General features: G+C 37.2%; 1 protein-coding gene across 1 annotated transcript in view; it reads left to right on the forward strand.

Moving 5' to 3' along the window:
- Window positions 1–20,229, forward strand: part of CACNA2D1 (calcium channel, voltage-dependent, alpha 2/delta subunit 1) — a 328,431-nt gene that overhangs the window by 16,733 nt on the left and 291,469 nt on the right. Inside the window, exon 3 of the mRNA XM_014528178.1 lies at window positions 7,211–7,327. Coding sequence (XP_014383664.1) covers window positions 7,211–7,327 — 117 coding nt within the window. The remainder of the gene's footprint in view (window positions 1–7,210; window positions 7,328–20,229) is intronic.

Genomic DNA, 20,229 nt, shown 5'->3' on the forward strand with positions numbered 1-20,229 from the left:
TATGTAAATAGAATGTTCATTTTCTAGGTGGTAGAGAGTTTAATATATTTATTTATTGGCAAAATAAGATACTCTAAAGCAGAACATAATTAATCACTGTTGATTCTGAGTAGGGATTTAGCAAGATGCAGAGTCAACAGTAAGGATGGGAATCTTTTTTTCTCCTCGGGAATGCTGCTAAGTAGCTGGTGATAGTAAATTTCCTTTACCTGCTTGTCAAGTGAGATAGTAATACTCTCCCTCACAGAAACGTTGTAGGGGTAAAAGGGATATAAAATGCAATGTGACAGCAATAATAGATGATATTAAAAAGTTAATGCTTACTTCCCTTTAAAATGTAGTTTTATATTTATATTACTTTAAAAGTAATATAATTATTTTAAAAAGTAACCTAAGTACTTTATAAAAATAATAGTATTACTTTTCAAATATAGCTTATTTATTTCATGTTTTGGTTTTGTTCAAAGTTGCCTTACACCTCCAACTAGGAAATGTTGTGACTAGTTACCGTAATAACAGGCAAATTGAGATTATTGTCATTTTAGGGAAAAATACATTACCCTCCCCCGCTAAATGGAGAGAAATCTATTGAGACTGCAGAATGTATTTCCACAGAGAGAATATGGACTCTGTTATTTTTGTGTATGTGTGTTTTGTTTCTTTTAAACAGTCGTTAATTACATCTGTTTTCAAAGACACGAAAGAAAATGAATTCTAAAGGGGTTTCTAATCTTATGATAACTTTCAATATTTTATTAACAGGTTTTTAAGTGCAGTATTATGGGTTCATAAACATTAATAGTGAAAGACTACTAAAATGATTTCTTTTTTACCATTTCTGTTCTATTATCAATCAATAACACTTTTTAAAGTTATGCTGGTATTTGAGCGAGTTCTTATTTATTGTTTCTTCAAGTAGCAATCCTATGGCTTGGTAATACTAATTACCGGGAGAGTGACAGATAGTGGCTGTGCTCTCTTGTCTATGAGCCTCACAAAGGAGGGGAAGCTAAAAACTTATGAAAGTGATGTAGCCAAGGGTTAGCTTCGTCTTTACAATGAAGATGAATGGCATACAAGACCATTATTCGCTACTGCACACTCTCAATATACAACATATAGCTGCTTATATTTCTCCCCTGAAGACATCTTTAATGTCTTTATATAGAGTGCAGTGATTCTCAGCCGGGGGCAGTTTTGTTCCTTAAGAGACATTTGAAACATTTATTATTGTCACAACCAGGGCTGGGGGTGGGGGGTATTACTGGCATGTAGTGTGTAGAGGCCAAAGATGCTGCTAAACATCCTATACTGCGTAGGACATTGCCCACAACAAAGAATGATCTGGTAAAAATGTCAATATTGCTGAGGTTGAAAACTTAAGAAGGACAAGAATCTGAGGCAAGAGTACATGTATGAAACTCCTTTAATGAATATAAATTTGTAAAATTACACATCAGCATTGATAGGAAGCAATTTTTCTTTAGAGAAGCCATTTGCTGCTAGATGGTTAAGCACAAATTAAAGTGTGCTGCATTTTCAAGGTCTTTTGTTGGCAGTGAAATAAATTTAGATCCTTTGGGTTTAGGGTCAGTCTCAAATAGTTTGGAATTGACTACATAATTAGGTAAAAACTAAGACTCTGAATTGTATAGCTCTTCATAATTGTGTCACAATTAGTTTTTCCATCTTTATTTTCCAATAATTTCTTGTTTCACACACATTCTGATTTTCTCTCTCCCTTACTTATGCACATTTATTCCCGAGTGTGGCTATAATCCATCTTTTTGATGATCATAACCCATGTGATTTGACTTTCCTTTGAATTCTGATGGCACGATTTTCTGTCCTTCCTTATTGGAACACTGATATTATTCATATTGATCATTACCCTGTTTTGTGTATTTACTCTAACCTGATGACCATTTACATGTTGCAATTATGTTACATTATGTAACTGCATAATACCTTACATAGCCTTGTTGTTTCTTAGGTTTAAAATAAATATTGGTTTTAAAACACAAGGAAGAACTTGTTACAAGCCGGCATTTCCATTCCTAGTAAAGCCTGATGCAATCACCAGCTCAGTGTCCATTTGCTCATTGACGCCACCAGGATTATGGAGCACCTGCTATGTGCGGGCACTGTATTATGTGCTGGGCTGTACCAGTGGACAAAACAGGCAAAAATCTCTGTCTTCTTGAAATTTCTTCTCATGCTACCAACTCTGGTTTCCTCTTGCAGAGTCACCTCTTCCTCATCCACTCTAAAGGACCTTTGTGATTACATTGGACTCACCAGGACACTCCAGGATAATCTCGTTATTATAAATTCATCTCATTAGCAAAACTTCATTACATCTGCAAACTTAATTCCACTTTGCCATGTATTCACAGATTCTGGGGATTCGGATGTGGATCTCGTTGGGAGGCCTTTATTGTGCCTACCATAGCCATCACTTCTGTCCCTCGGTGTCTGAATACTCTTTTCTTCCCACTAGCCTTTTCACTTCTGCTTCTGCCCTTGATCCATCCCACTGTCATCTACAGTCAGACTCTGATTGGCGCAATGTATTACTGTTTAAACAGATCTTTTGTACTTGGCTCCTACAGGCCACTGATTCAGAAGTTAGCTGCTTGCAGGTCTGATATATCCTAATACAATTAAGCAAGGGCCCAAGTCAAGGTCATGCATTAGAATGATGCTACCCATTTATAAGGAAACTCTAGAGCTCTTCTTTCATCAGGGACTGTCACAGGGGAACCTTTCCTCAGAAAGATGGCTGTGGGCGGCTGAGATCTTGACTGCTTGTGCAGGACAAGTTCTGTGGAAGGAAAGCAAATGTACAAGTATTGAGGGAAGGCGTTACCAAGTTTACATATATAAGCTGTAATCGCAGAAATTTGACTGTTTCTCTAGGAAAGTTACTCAAGAGCTGCCATTCTTTCTCCCAGGGGAGGAAAATATTAGATTTAGTACATTTCAAATTGGAACTCCCTTTCAGTATTTTCTCATGTTCTTGACTTTGCTCCTTGGCATCTGGGCGCAAGGGGAAACTCGTGTGAAGGAATGTCTAGTGTATTTGATCTTGAATGTGATTGCCTCTAAGAACTTGGTCAATCTCCTCATCCTGCTGAGGGCCCTCTTGTGGTTTTCACCATCCTCCTCCAGGGGGACCTCTGCTCCCACCGTCCATCCCTCAGTCTTGGCATTGGGCTCCCCTCCTCCTGCCCCGAGGGCTATCTCCTCGCAGACAAACTGACCCTTCGTTCTCAGCGGCCTTTCTTGTTCCTCCCCAGGGGCTTTTCTATTCCCCTACATCCTGCCGAAGCCAACGGGGATTTCGAGCAGAAGGGTATTGCGAACTACCCTTGCCTAACCATTTCACCTTCTGCTGGTCCGGACAGTAGTTTGGTCATACTTGAAGTAAAATGGGAGTAAAACTCACTCCACTCTGATATGCAAGAGCCTGAACCCCAGTGTTCCAACTTAATATGATGGCTAATTGAATGCACTTTTTAGGTTTCTTAAAGTGAGTGGTAGAGAGAAGCTGCCTGAAAGTGATTGCTAATCCAGTCTTGTCTGTCATCCAGAACTTGGAAGTGTATCTGGCTTTCAGTGAGCATCAGGGGTATCTGCATTAGTCTACGCTACGACATCATTCATCGTCTAAAACTAAGGCTTATGATTTCAAAGACATTTCTCTAGGTATTTTTATGAAGCAGTTATATCAATGAGTGTTGTCACCTTTTAGATATTACATTTGAGATTATTTTAAATGTATGATTCTGAAGATTATCTTGAAACTATGGACTTAATTAGAGCAGGGTGAGTTAGAAGTTTCCAATGAAAAAGGTAGGGAAACCATATTCTCTGTTGTCATTACCACAAAATTTGGTCTGTCAATGTAATACTGAAAGTACATTAAAACCAGTTAATTAAAATTGTAAGAAAGAAAGAATATACAGGCGACAAGTACTGTTTTGTCAAAACTCGTGTCAAAGATAGTAGGGGGAAGACTTCAACAACAGAAAACCTAAAGCATATTTGTGCATCGGTCAGCAGGATAAAACATCCTGTCCTGGAGTCTCTTTATGGGCCCTATCCTTTTTAGCAGAAGAAATGGAAGCCAGTGTCACACTGCATGTGAGGAATCAACATGTGATTTGAATGGAGTTTGTCTGGTCACAAAAACTCCTATTATTTCCACCAAAATGTTTTTCTTTCAGAAAGGCCACTGGATAAAATGCTAAAGCAGGTCATTGTTTTTTAAGGAAACAAAATACTAGAAAGAGGAAAAGATACTTAAGACTTTTTCAAATAGTTGTATGTTAACATGTGAAAGAGTATAGACATGTGGTTTATTTTAGTGGGAGAAACATTATAAATTTGTGTACATTAGGAAAATACATAATGTTAAAATCCATGTGAAACTTTCTACTCTGAAAATGTTTATAAAACAAAAACCAGTAGACTTTTTGAGAGCCTTCTCGATACTTTATGCAACAAAGAATATTGTAGTCTTTAAAACCAGAAGCAAGAGTTAGTTTTTCTTTTGGTGGGACAGTTAAATGGTTCAAATTCATTTTTATTACCAATAAAACATTTCAAATGTTTTATATGTAAAACAAACAGCAGGATATTTACACTGGGGATTGAGATTTAAGCTTCCTTAATTTTACATTTATTTAAAGTTTATTTGCGCCTAGCTGATGTTGCTCAGTAGTTGTGCGTCCACCCATGAACCAGGTGGTCAAGGTTCTGATTCCCAGTCAGGGCACATGCTCGGGTTGTGGGCTCAGTCCTCAGTGAGGGGCATGCAGGAGGCAGCCAATCAAAGATTCTCGCTCAGCATTGGTTTCTATCTCTCTCTTTTTCTCCCTTCCTCTCTGAAATCAATAAAATATATATATTTTAAAAATATGGGCAATAAAAACATATTTTTTTAAAAAAGTTTATTAGCCAGGTAGATCTTGTTGTTGTTTTTTCTAAGCATTAAAAATTACCCTAGAAACATAATTTGAGAGAATAGATTATATATATTTTAAGTTTACATATATATATATACACATATATATACATATATATATACTTGAACTAAATTCTTCTGATTTATAATCCTCTCATTCTTTAGAGCACCTATAATGTTTCTGGTTTTATAGGTAGTGTATTAATCAATGTCTTTATTTATAGTACATAATGCGAAGTACAGACTATGCATCCTGAACTAATCTTCACCAACTCTGAATTATATTGTAGTCTCTATACCACAGGAAGGAGATCAGACTTCACACAGAAAGGAGCAAGACATTAATGGTTCAAAGCACAGCTGCCTTTATACCAATTAGCTATATTGGTTTCACTGCAAAGAACTAAATATCCTGGATCAATTAAAGTGATGTTGAGGTTTATCTTTTTGTACCCTGATCAATTAATCTATTCAGGAGGTCATGTTCTTGGATGTCATCTTAGGCTGAAATAAGAGGGAGCCTTGAGGTGGGTGGATTTTATCATGGATAATCTGGGTCTTTAATACAGAGCTCGATAATCTGCCCTGTAGAAGAAAACACAAGCAGTCCAGTAATATGCAGGAATCCTGGTGACACTAAATATGGAGATTGTATATGCTAAGTTACTGTGGTTTGAATAGGTGAAATGACAGCCTACAAGGTCAAATTAAGTCTAGTATGGAAAAACCTCATAGTTTGAATAAATCAAATGAATTTAGGAGTAAAAGTTTGATTTAAATCTTTTAAAATAATTAATTTTTATCACTTGAATAAAAATGTTAATTCTATGTAAACTAACATACTCTGTTATAAATAATCTAGAGGCCTGGTGCATGAATTCGTGCACTGGTGGGGTCCCTCAGCCTGGCTGGTGATCAGGGCTGTCTTGCTTAGTCTCAATCGGGGCCAATGGGGGTTGGCTGGCCAAGGAGGAACCGCTGCGGGAGGGCTCCAGGGCTTGTCCCACCCATCTTGCCCAGTCCCGAATGGCTGGACCCTAGCAGCAAGCTAACCTACCCTGATTGGTCAGAAACTTAGCATATTAGCCTTTTATATATCTAGATGTTAGCATATGTGTCTGTGTCCATTTGAAACCAGTGTTCACCAGTAGCATCCATGCTCAGCTGGGACCAGGCTGTAGAACCTGTTGGTAGTAACAGAATGCTGAAGTTGTGCTAGGAAAACAGGGTTGAACTGGCTCCTGCATGTGCCTGGATTCTCTTCTCATAAGATGGCAAAAAACTGCCAGGTCTTGGCTTTTAAAGACGGTTTAGTCATGCATGTGCAACCCATCTGTTGGATGCATAAGGGATTTCCTTCTCTGCTCAGCCCTCCAGCCACAGATAAGGTTGCTGGTCCTCTCCCCACCCCCTTTCTTTCATTCTTCCTCTCCCGCCAGGAGCGTACAGGCTCTGCATACCAAGTGCATCTGATGCTATGCTGGGGAACTCCTTCCATGGACACTGATGTGAGCCAGAAAGGCAGCAGCCGAGTTTTCTTTTGCTGCCTAGCTTACTTTCAGTATGGTTTGATTCAACGATTTAAAAACAAAACAGTCAATCTGATAATAAAAATATTTACACAATTCCATTTTAACTAATCTTGAATGTCGACCTTCATGACCTTCAAACTACTACCCTGTGAAATTGAAGCTCCCTGTGTCACCTGGATGAACCTTCCTTAGCAGGGGCTTCATATTCATTCATTAATTCTCTCTTTCTTTTCATAAGGTTTAGCAGCAAACCCTTTAGCCTCAGTGATTGCAGTGAGGGAGAACAGTAGGAAGTCTCTCTCAATATATTAGCACTTCCCCTCCCTCCTACCTTTGTTCACTGCACATATCCTCCAGGTTTGACCTCCCATACTTCAGTTCTCCTGTTTTTAAAATGCTGATGGCAGTTAATACCAGGTTTTGAGTTTGAATGTACAATTTCACGTCACAAAATTGCATATACAAAGCATTGTTGTTCAAGATGTTTTACAGCCTGTTGACATAACTATTTTGGCGAGCTGGTGTTCTTATAGGAAACTAATATTTATATACATATTTTTGCGACACCTAAAGGAAAGATCAAGGGGAAGGAAGAAAAGGGTGGACTTTTCTAATCAATTGTTTATGATTTTAAATACATTCTAATGTGAACTTATGAGCCAAATAAGCAATTATTGTTCTTAACAGTTTTCTTTTGCTTTTCACATAGATTTATGAGAAATACCAAGATTTGTATACTGTGGAACCAAATAATGCACGCCAGCTGGTGGAAATTGCAGCCAGGGATATTGAAAAACTTCTAAGCAACAGATCTAAAGCCCTGGTGGTGAGTTTAAGTTGGGTTTGCTCATTTGGTTATTTTCCATTACTTATTATTTTTCATGTTTTAGTTGGAGGCTTTCTTTAGTATGCTTTCTTTACCACGGAAACTGTTCATCTAATATGTGCATGAAGGTGAGATATCATGGTTTCATTATGAATTCAACATAATCAGCTTACTTCTAATTATTAGTTTGTTAGGTGATTTTAATACATAGGAATAGTGTATTTAATTCGTACATGGATGTATTTATACATATGTAAGTCATGACATGTAATAATAATGTTTAAATTTATTGTGCAACATAAAACCCACGAATATTGCCAACACCCTTAAAGCTGCCTTCTTAGAACTCTCCTGTCCCCTTACCTTGCCTCCCTGCCAGGGGTGGCCAATACTCTAGATATTTGATTACTTATTTCTTTGTTTTAAAAAATAGTTGTGCTTTACATACATGTTTTGTTAAACAACATATTTGCTAGTTTGCTTTCTTTTTAGCTTTATCAAAATCACATTATAATGTATGTAGTTCTCAACGACTTTCTTCCATTATGTTTGTACTAGAGGCCCAGTGCATGAAATTTGTGCATTCTGGGAGCCCTCAGGGGATGTCCGCCTGCAGGTTTAGGCCCACCAAGGGGTCCTTAGCTCTGTCTCGGAAGTGGGAGAGGCTCCCGCCACCACCGCTCCACTCACCAGCCATGAGCCCAGCTTCTGGCTGAGCAGCGCTCCTGTGGGAGCGCACTGACCATTATGGGGCAGCTCCTGCATTGAGCATCTACCCCCTGGTGGTCAGTGTGCATCATAGCGACCAGTTGTTCCATTGTTTGGTCGATTTGCATATTAGCCTTTTATTATATAGGATGATTTATCTGGAGGTTTGTACTTAGATTTAATTCATTTTAGCCACAGTTAAATATTATTTTATGAGGATATATCTCAAATTTTCATTTATTCTCTGTTGGTAAATTATTATTTGGTGCTGCTACATTTTCTTGAACAAATTTCCTGGTACCACATGCAAGGATATCTGAAGGGTCAATAGTGGAATTATTAGACTGTAGGGTATTCACAAAGTTAGCTTTATAAGAATATGACAATTGCTTTTCAAAATAGTTTCATCAATTTAGATGTACACTAGCAATATATTTTTGGTATCAAGGTTATCAACATAAAATACCCTTGGGAATATATAATAGATGTAAATTTATGAAAAACATGTAAATTGAACTGGTTGTTTTCTCAAAAATCTACTAAAAAAATTCCCTATGAGTTTCTAGAATTCAGTTGTTTGTTTTTTAAAGAAAATGAACAACTGAAAGGATTTTTTTTCTTTTTTTAAGTGGAATGATTATAATTTCTATGATAAACTTTATTATGTCTGCACATATACTGATTTTATGTATTTGAACATTAAATTTTTAATTCTGGCTTTTATAGTCTGTTGATTAAACATGAAATTGTAACTTATTTCATTGCTCCATGCTGAGCTTACACTGAGTGGCCAGATTATTATGACCACCTGAAGTTTGTAGGCAAATTAGCTATAATTTCGCGCTGAAGTTGCTAGAGGGCCAGACCATTATAAATAGGGAAGCAGGTTATATATATACATACATATATATATCCCACGTTCAAAGGCTGTTAAATCGCATTGTTTACCCATATCTTCAAAAAAAAGCACTTTTACTGTCGTGGTAAACAACCTGCTTCCCTATTTATAATGGTCTGGCCCTCTAGCAACTTCAGCGTGAAATTATAGCTAAAGTGGGGCCTTGACTTACGAGTTTAATTCGTTGAGACCGAGCTCGTTAAGGAGCTCATTAACTCAAATTACTCTATCAACTCAATGCAAAAAATCGGCCGAGAGACAGCTGGTATCTCAAAAAACTCGTTAGTCGGGACACTCGTAAGTCAAGGCCCCACTGTAATTTGCCTACAAATGTCAGGTGGTCATAATAATCTGGCCACTCAGTGTGTTTGACTCAAAACCATTTCAACCAGTATCTTTCTTCAATTTCAGTATTTATTTTGACATTTTATTCATGCTTATATTGTGCTATTATCTTTTGATCTGCTCCAACCAACTTTAGAAAGAGCTGAAAGAGAAACCAATGTAAAAATATTGTAGTTGCTTTTGCCATAAAACCAACCTCTTTTACAGCAAAACAGATTTTGCACTTAAGTCGTTTTTGGTTTTGTTTTGAGAGTATATAAAAACAGGTTATGATTCTGATGAGTGATATGCATTGGGCTGTTACAGAATCCTATGAAATAGGCACATTAAACATCTGTTCATTCTTGTTTTGTAAATGAGGAAACTCATAAAGGTCTAGAATTCTTGTCCAAGACTTGTATAGATAACATGAGGTTGTGATGGAATTTAACTTCAGGAAATCTGTCCATGAATCCAGCCTTTTTCCCCTCTAACTCCACACTGGTAATTTCAGCCATTTTATTTTCAAGATATATTTCCTAAGTGAGTATTTTTCTATTTTCCTTGCTATGCCTATGCCTCACAAACTGGCTCAATATGGTAATTATTCTGCTAATATTGTTGGATTATTCTTAAGCAATCTCAAGTCAAAAAAGAAACAATCGGTTAACATTGTTATTAACATTTATTTCAGCCTGCACTAGGCAGAAAAATCTGCAAGTGTTAATGAACAGTTCATAGGAAAAAGCTTTTCAAAGAAATAATCCAACCTCCTCCAATGGTGCCTCCTGAAAGATGGAGGTGAATTAAATAAGTGGTCTTATTGTTCACCAACCAGCACAGACAAGGGGATCTGCTGAGTTAATGAAGGTCTCTAGACATTTTGCTCAAAGAAAATAGGATCAAGGTTATAATAAACACATTTTTCTAGTGACACATTTCCAATTATGGCGTATAGTGTCTCCCTCTGGCTGTCCGGGTAACTTTAATTAAAGCTGCTCTAATCTATTATGAAGCTTTAAATACTGTAATATGCGCCACTTCCCTCTTAATTCAACCTTGATATTTAGTTTATGATTAGATAATGAAAAAGAGAAAATAACAAATGTTTTCAACTGACTGTTAAAATAGTATCCCCCTCCCCCGTAGATCATTGTTGATTAACCAAATCGTTTTGTGTATTTTTAGCTATTAAACCAGTAGTTCTCTATTTTTCATGTTTGTCATTGATATGAAGTTTGCTAAAAATGCAGATTCCTGGCCTTTATCTATAAAGGGTTTAACAAATAAATAATAAATTAATTAATATCAGAAAACCAGGTCTAAAGAAGTGATAAAGAGATTCAGAAAGAAATGTAAAATTTTTAGAGACTCAAAGAATTTAAAATGTATTGTATTTGGGTTTTAGGAATCATTGATTTACTTTTACAAAAACAGAATCACTAGAATATATTAGAATGGAATAAAGACTACAGTGTTAAAGAGTTTTTGGGGCCCTAACTGGTTTGGCTCAGTGGATAGAGCGTCAGCCTGTGGACTCAAGGGTCCCAGGTTCGATTCCGGTCAAGGGCATGTACCTTGGTTGCGGGCACATCCCCAGTAGGGAGTGTGCAGGAGGCAGCTGATCGATGTTTCTAACTCTCTATCCCTCTCCCTTCCTCTCTGTAAAAAAAATCAATAAAATATATTTAAAAAAAGAGATTTTGGGAAGAAAGAAATTGGCATGCTTAAGAAGTTTGGTAGGACAGTGAAAGAGAAATGTGGAGAACTACTATAGACTTTTTTTTTCAGAATGGAGGACATGTAAACATGCTAATAGACAGAAAGGAAGGAATCTATTAAATGTAAAACTAAGAAAAAACACTCACCTGGATGTTGAAGGATAATTCCAGAAAACACATACACCGATATTAGAGTAATGAATTTATCTTTGAAAAGGTGGTGGTATCTTTCACTTGAGACAGAATGGATAGTAAATATGAATAGAGATAATTAAATTTGCAGATAGATGAAATTAGAAGTCACACTGGATGACCACTTTTCTCTTGGTAAAGTAGAAGTCTTATATGCAAAGAATGGGTGTCTTAAGGACAGTATTAAAGATTTGGGGAAGCGAAGCAAGAAAAAGTGAAAGGAGTCTTGTATAGGTAAGTGGAAAAACTGATAAAAAATATAGATCCATCCTAACATTTAGAAAAAACAGAAGATATAATATATCCTCATGTTCTAAGAGTGAGGTGCTAAGCTACACATGAATTTGAGAGTTGTCTGAAAAGTGTGTGTCATGAAAATTAGTCCTAAATCAATCTTAAGGGTATAAATTTATCCAGATTGAATAGAAGAAAAATTTCCTTTGGGGGAAGTATGGAATATTGTGTTATTTCTGTTTTCACAGAGAAAAATGTGCTTACCCTTCTCCTTAATTTTAGTATACATGTTCTTGAGAGGATTGCTAGGATTGCTTATATATTTAATTCCCCTTGAATCTGAGTGGTAAAGGTATTAGCTAATCTACTATTATTTTGTCAAATTTAGATTACTTTTATTTGTTTGGATTTGCTACATACTTCTGGATGCTAACAATAAAGTGCTGAGGTAGAGATGCCTGTCTGATGGCTGAGCAATGAAAGGTGGCTTCATTGGGCACAAGCTTACACACAAATCAAAACAGAGATGAGCCTTACCTGATGGAGCTGGTCTGGGACTCGATCCAATAGGGCACGCTGCCAGGGGCAAAGCCAGTTCAGCAGAAAGAGGGTAGACACAAACTATCAGATGGGAACTGAAGCGTAGGGTGCAAGTGGCAGCCAGAAGTGTGGCATTGTAGTGAGATGTTCTGGAAACCTCCAAACCAGGGGTCCTCAAACCTTTTAAACGGGGGGCCAGTTCACTGTCCCTCAGACCGTTGGAGGGCCGGACTATAGTTTTAAAAAAAACTATGAACAAATTCCTATGCACACTGCACATATCTTATTTTGAAGTAAAAAAAAACAAAACGGGAACAAATACAATATTTGTATTTGCATGTGGCCCGCGGGCCGTAGTTTGAGGACCCCTGCTCCAAACAATGCAGGACGGCACCCCAAGAGAGGAGCAAGTCAGCAATGAACATCCACCAATGCCAGAGTGTGCCAACACACAGTCATAGTGAGAAAGGGGTGTCCACTACCAGCTTTCTCACAGTGCCATTGCGGAAACCACCACCTGGGAGCTGGGAAGTGCTATCAAGATGGCATCAGGAGGAAAAACTCAGAGAGTGAGTTTACCACACTCCTCACACAGAGACCCCTGACATTTCTCAACCGGGAGCAGTACCGAGCTAGTATTGGAAGTACAAATGAATTTTAAAATTAGATTTTCACTTTAACCTAAATTAGATATTTTAATTAATTAGCTGAGATTATTTTTAGGTATAAAAGTTAGTGTTGCTTAGGACACTTATTGAACCTGTAAGGCTTAAAGTTGTGTTCGAATACAATTAATAGACAAGCCAGCTAAAGGATGATTTGTACAGATGACAGGTTTATTTTCTTCCATGTCACAAGAAATCTGGAGGTAGGGAGCTGGAAAGATTTCCAGAAGTCCCATTCTGTTACTTTTGTGTGCATCTCACTAAGACCTGCCTGCAAGGGGGGGAATAAGAAATAGAGTTTTTGCCTCACTGTACAAAATTGTTGTACCCTTAGTTAAAATTTTGATCCAGCCAGCTGGTGTCTATGTCAAGACCTTTACAAGATTTAATGTGAGTTTTAAGGAAGAAAGTCTAGAGTAAATCCATTTTAAGAAACGTAGGAAAGAAAAACATTGCTTTGTAAAACAAAACAAAACAAAACACCCAACAACCATAGAGTTCTGCCCTGGCTGGTGTGGCACAGTTGGTTGAGCATCCTTCCATGCACCAAGAGGTCACCAGTTCAATTCCCAGTTAGGGCATGTGCCCAGGTTGCAGGCTCGATCCCAGTAGGGGGCATGCAGGAGGCAGCCAATATATGTTTCTCTCCCTCTCCCTTCCTCTCTCTCCAAAATCAATAAAGACATATTTAAAACACACAACACACACACACACACACACACACACACACACACACACACAGAGTTCCACTCCTTTAATATGATTACATGAATAATCAGATCAGCTTTTTCTATGGAGGATTGGGACAGTATTAATAGTAGAAGACTGAAAAGACTCTTGAATCCATTTTAGATTGAGTTTGGCAGAGTAAATATTATAAACATCAAGGACACTTAAGAATTAATCACCAGTAGTTGAAATATTTGAAATCATGAACTATGATAGGTAGGGTATGGTAATGGCCAAGAATTATGAGTATAAGAAAGAAGACAGTTGTATGTGAATAAAGTATAGGTTTATAGGGAACAGTGGGGAAACAAGAAATTGTGGTACATGATGGGGATTTAAGAAATTAAGAGTTCTGGATGATAATAAGGTTGAGGCATGAGTGAGTGAGCAGGTTGTTTGAATGGAAACGAGTGAAAGCTTTTGAAGTTTTAATGATAAGGAGCAAATTCATAATTAGCATTTATTGAATGTCTGCTATGACCCAAACACTTTTTGCTAGGCTCTATTCATATATTTCTAACACAATTTCTGCTCTGAAAAATAGGTATAATTGATCACATTTTAAAGATGAGAAAATGAAGGCCCAAGTAATTAAACATTTGTCCAATTTTACACAGCTAGCAAGTACTTCAAACCCACGTATGTATATATACAAGGTACTTGGTGTTTCCTGTGTGGCCTTTACTAGTTTAAAAACCTCCCACATTAACTCCTTTAATCTTCACAGTACATCTACTGAAACTCTGATAAATTTAAGTTCTTGACCAAGTCTTATACGGAGTGAGAGATTTGGGCTTGAATTTTTGTTTTAAGGCTATCTAGCTTTTAGCTTTATGCACCATATAGCTCACCTCTATGACATCTCAGTAATCTGAGCCAAAATATATTTTGTCATTTGTTCAATCAATCGGATCTCTTTGTACAGGTGACATATAACTGTTATAACTAAGGAAGCCACACTAATTATGCCTTTTATTGGGTCCCATAGTACCATTGGATTGAAGTCCTATAAAACGGCATCTTCAGCTGCTTTGTTTGCCCTGAGGCATCTAACACCTACTTGGAGCATAGTTCAGCACTAAATAAAACACAGTCTACATAACCTGGTTTCACAATAGAATTCCTCTTGATTTCTGAAATCCAACTTTCACAGACTACACAGATCTCTCAATAGGTATTTTTTGTTTTTGGTGTGTTTTTGGTTTTTGCTAATGCTTATAAGGCAACTATTTACATGTACAACCTCCAAACTCAGTATTTTTTTACAGTGTGATATCTGGGAGTCTTGATTTAGATTTTAAATAGAGTTAGTAGAACATCAGAATCATGTGTAGATGCTTTGAAGAATAGGCCAGGTGCCAGCCGAGGAGATGTGCCTGTTTTCCGCTGGCACTGAGAAGCCAAGGAAGGTCTACAAACACCTGCACTCAACAGTCCTACTCACTGTTTCACTAGACAGTGATGGTAGCACTTTACCCTCTACGATGAAAGCTTCTTACACTTAGTGATGCACCTTTGCATTTGATAAGTATGTATATTTTACTGTTTTAGTTAGAATTTTAAAAGTTGGTTGGGGGTGTAGATTGATACAAATATATGATTTTTTTCCATTTACCATAATAAATTATAGGCTATCAGAATTTTCACTCAAAACATCTGATGTGTGTGTGTGTGTGTGTGTGTGTGTGTGTGTGGCTTAAATGGGAGATGCCTGTATTTCTTGATACCATTTGTTAATGTGTTAAATGGAAATCTCTACACATACCACCACATTTCCTCTCTCAGGTTACACACTTTAGTGGCATATTTATGGATTTTTAAATCTATCATGATAATGACAGGACTTTGGGCCCAAGCAGAAGAGATTGTGAAACATTAAGTGCTGCTTAGGATCTCTTAAATTACTAAGAAGGAAACAACAGATCCATATAACTATGACTATGCTGCAACTCTCTACCACACTCCACATTTTAATTTTTATAACATTCTGTTTTGATTTATATATTATTTAAACGTTTGTAGTAAAGTGTTTTTAAACAACACCTTCTGTTGTAAATTGCTTAGTGCTAAGAGTACTTTCTCCCTCCCCCATTCCATGAAGTAGTATCTGCACTACATGACTGTATGAACATAGACACTTTTGGAAAAAGCTAGGTACCAAATATATCTTGAAGATGGAGAGCACAATTAATAGTATAGTGCACCTAATTTTTTAATGGAAAGTATTCAGATAAGAAAAGGTTCCGGGCAGCAATTGTAGTTTCTTTCTAATAAAATAAATAAATCCCTTTTAGAAATGTGATTCTCATAGTCCTGAGTTGACAATCTATAGGTTAAGAAAGTAATATTTAAAGTACCACCAAGAGCGTTACTGTGTTGGCAATTTGATAAAGATAATGTATGCTCTGATAACACAGCACTTGCAAAAATTAGGGTAAAAGGGAGTGATGGGTTTGTTGATTACATTGAGTACAATGGGAATTAGGTGAAGTGACTTGCAAAATGAAAATGTGAGGCCCTTTTAAAAAGTGATTAAGACTTTCAAGATAGCAGTAGCAGAGCCTTAAACCAATTGTGGGCCCATCTGAGTGAAGGGCCCCATCTAACTGCAGAAGTGACACCCCGTAAGGCTGGCCAGCCGTTGCACACAGTTGGTTAGTGGCAGGTCTGGAATGGGATTTGGGATTATTAACTACTCATCCAGTGCTCTTTCTAGCACGATAGTCATTGAACTTTACCAGGTGACTTGAGAGTCTATGAAACCTATGACGATTGTTAAAAAGATAATCCCAAATGAGCCCCAAATCCATATTTCATTCCATTTCTATTTTTAAAAAATTGCAAACTTGTCCCAGTAGGACTATAGCAATGCTCTGATCTAAATGTGCTAGTAAGTGGTGTTTTGTATAAAAATCAATAGAGAGAAACAGTGCTAATCCAAGGCCAGCCTCTTTGAGTTACCTAATGGAATCTTTAGATAGAACTCCATAGCTTGCCATAAAATGGAGATGATCCAATCAAGTAGAGTTTGCTAATGATACGCACTGTTGAAACCATTTTAGAGATGAACTTCAAGTAGTGTTCTGATTCCTAAATGTTCTTCACTCTATTTATTTTTATTTTTAAACTTTTTTTAAATCCTCACTCAAGGATATGTTTATTGTTTTATTTTGAGAGAGCGGAAGGGGGAGAGAGAGAAAGAGAAATATTGATGTGAGAGAGAAACATTGATCGGTTACCTCTCATACACGCCCCAACCTGGGACCAAACCTGCAACCTGGGCATGGGCTCCGACTGGGAATTGAACCCTCGCACTTTCACTGTCCAGGAGGATGCTCCAACCAGCTGAGCCACACCGACCAGGGCTTAACTTAACTCTTAATCTATTGAGGTTTAGTTTTTCCTTTTCCTCATTACCCACTGATTGTCCTACCACATAATTACAAAAACTCGAAGTCTTCTTCAATGCATTCATTTTCTATCTTTTACTGAGTATCATGCAGGCTGAAACCCTGTGTGAGATACCCAATGTCACACAGCTTTTTTTTTTTTATACCCAGGAATTCTTTTGAATCTATTCTTCATAGTTTTTTAGAGCTTATAAAATTAAGAACTGCTTTTAGATGAGCTCCCCATGCCATCCTTAACATTTCCTGGCACAATTTTCCATTAGAATAGAATGCCCTGTTTATTTAATTAAAATATCAGAGAATCATAAATCTTGAAGGAATTTTGGGAATTTGTTTTTCTGACTTCCTTTCAGGCAGGTGAATGTTTAAACCACCAAGGATAGGGAGTTGCCAAGCAGCCATTCTTGCCAGACATTGTGTTAAATGCTTTACATGTCTTATCGAATTTCATCTTCAGAACAACCTTATGAGGTAGGTGTGTTATTGGGTCTGAAGATCAGAGTTATATTGAGATATAATTGACCTGCACTGTATAAGTTTAAGGTGTACATCATAATGATTTGACTTACGTAGATCATGAAATGATTACCATAGTAGGTTTAGTTAACATCTATCATCTCATATAGATACAAACAACAATGCACATCTTTACATATGGGGAAACTTTTGATTATTTTATTAAAATAAGTCATATAAATGGAATAGCGGGGTCAAAAGCAGATTGACATTATTTATATTTTTCTTTTAAGGAAATTATCTTTAATCTTTCTACTAACTCTTTCTCTGCCTTCTCTTCATTTGTAAACAACAGGACTTCTGAAAAAATTACGTATGAATGACCTGGTTGCATTTAGCCCAGTGTAATAAGTTAAATATGGTTCTGTAAGCAGGACTTAATTTTAAATGATAGGTATATTTTTAATTATTATAATAATGTCAAAAACTCATACTGTTTTCTACGGATTAGTGCCTTTGTTTTCTTTGGCAACATAATCAGTTCAAAATTAACAAGCTGGCTGGCTCAAACATCTGCCTTCCAGATTTATTTAAAAAAACATACAGCCTGAGAGTTGCAGTTCTTGATTCCACATGCCTGCTCCTATGCTCTGTCTTGCATGGTTTATTGCAGCCACGGGCAGCATGCCAACCTGCCGCGCTGCACGAGTGACCCTGCTGTGGGCAGACCTTGTATTCTAGGGCAGCTGACACCATCTAAGCCCAGTTATGAGCAGGCACCAAATTGTGTCTTGACAGCCCAGACGTTAGATCCAAAAGACTGTCCACTCCTTCTCTGACTAATTCATCCATTTAGTCCCAGGACTCATTACTCCCCAATTACAGCTACTCCTATATATGTTGGCCTATTGTTGCCTGACAAACCAATCACCTCTGATTGTTTATACAGTCTTTTCCCAGAAATTCTAGGTCAGCCAACTTAAATGTCCAATAATAAATAATAATAATGACTCATTTTCTACCGGAGAGTTTACAGAGAATTTATTGCCCTGTGCATTGCTGCCTATGCCATTATTTTCTCCAGCACAACAACATAACGTGACCTCTTAAAAAGGAAAAGAAATAAATCACCCACTGGGATATTTATGTGCTCAGAATAGTTCTTTAAAATATGGATGTTCAATAGCCAGTTTTGCAAACTTGTCATGGAGACAAGTTTGACACTTGCAGAAGTGTTCATTCTCATTAAATGTTTGCACATGTTTGCTTTCCCCTCTCAAATGGGTGTTTTTAAAATTACAAGATCAATATAGATTTTAGCAGTATATAGTTTCTGATGCCTTTGTTAGTAACTATACTTTGACTTACTAATTATAACCATTAAAATGAAATTAATATTCACAATTTCTCAGAGAGTGATGATGTTTTTAAGGTTAAATATTAAAAATGTTTTAAAACTAACATCTTATGTAACTTCTTACATAGGAGAATAGTAATAATAATAATTTATTAAGTGCTTATGACAAGTGCTAAGGCCTTTATTTGTATTCATGAATTTCAACTCTTCCAATATATTTCCACCCTTGATATTAATATTATCTTTATTTTATGTAGATACTTTGCCCAATGCTTTGAATCCAGTTGCATTTAATTTTGAAGTTTTATAGCAGCATTTCTCCTCACTCTGCCTTGTATTTATTATGTGTCAGACACTCTGCTAAGTTATTTTATATGTATTATTTCATTTAATAATTTCTTCTCTTTCTCTTACTCTCCTCTACCACCTCTTTTCTTTTACCCCTTTAACCCCTGGGTCCCTCTTCTCCCTCTTCTTCGGTATGATAAGGTGAGGAATTATAGATTACAAAGTTCTAAGTATATCATCCAAGGTCATGTAGTTCTAGAATGGTACTTTTGTTTCAAAATAAGATTATAAATTATCATGTTTTTATTTTATATAAGATGTACAAAGAAGTGGTAATGATACCATATATATATGGTATATACATGGATGTAACTGGAGAGCATTATGCTAAGCGAAATAAGCCAGTCAGAGAAAGATAAATATCACATGATCTCACTCATGTGGGATATAATGATGAACAAAATTTGATGAACAAGAATAGATCCAGAGACAAATGGTAAGGGAGGGGGGGGGTTAGAGAGCAACCAAAGGACTTGTATGCATGCATATTAGCATAACCAATGGACACAGACACTGGGGTGGTGGGGGCTTACCTGGGGTGGGAATTGCTGGGGGAGGGGTCAATTGGGGGAAAAGGAGACATATATAAAATTTTTGACCATCCTATCTAATAATAGACAAACATGGTAATTGACCATACCTTTGCTATGCCTCCCATTGGCTAATCAGTGAGATATGCAAATTAACCGCCAACAAAGATGGCGGTTAATTTGCATACATAGGCGCGAAGCGGCGGAGCGAAGGCTTGAAGGCGGCTCCGGCCAGAGCAGCGAAGGCTTGAAGGTGGCTCCGGCCTGGGTCCCGAGTGCCGGAAGAAAACCGGTGCTGGCAGCCAGGGGAAGGGAAGGCCTATTGCACAAATCTTTTCATGCAATAGGCCTCTAGTAAAAAAATATAGATCCAGAGACAAATGGCAGGGGAGGTGGGGGGGGTGGGTTAGAGAGCAACCAAAGAATTTGTATGCATGCATGTTAGGATAACCAATGGACACAGACACTGGGGCAGTGGGGCCTTGCCCGGGGTGGGAATGGTTGGGGAGGGTCAATTGGGGAAAAAGGAGACACATATAAAACTTAAGACAATAAAAAAAGGAGAGGAATACTAAAAGAGAAGGAGGGGTGGAGGGAACAAAGGAGAGAGGATATAGATTTTCTATTCTCTAGTATTACTATTACTGGTAATGCATTAATGTGTGGTTGTCTAGTGATGTAGACAGAGATCATAAAATCTAAAAATTTTTATCAAGTTTAGTGTAATTATTTGGGTTTATATATGAAAACCAACTATTTTGGAGTATCTACAAGTCAACACATTGTGCTG

This window comes from Myotis brandtii, unplaced genomic scaffold (genome assembly GCF_000412655.1).
Source record: "Myotis brandtii unplaced genomic scaffold, ASM41265v1 scaffold621, whole genome shotgun sequence".
Classification (NCBI taxonomy): Eukaryota; Metazoa; Chordata; class Mammalia; order Chiroptera; family Vespertilionidae; genus Myotis; species Myotis brandtii.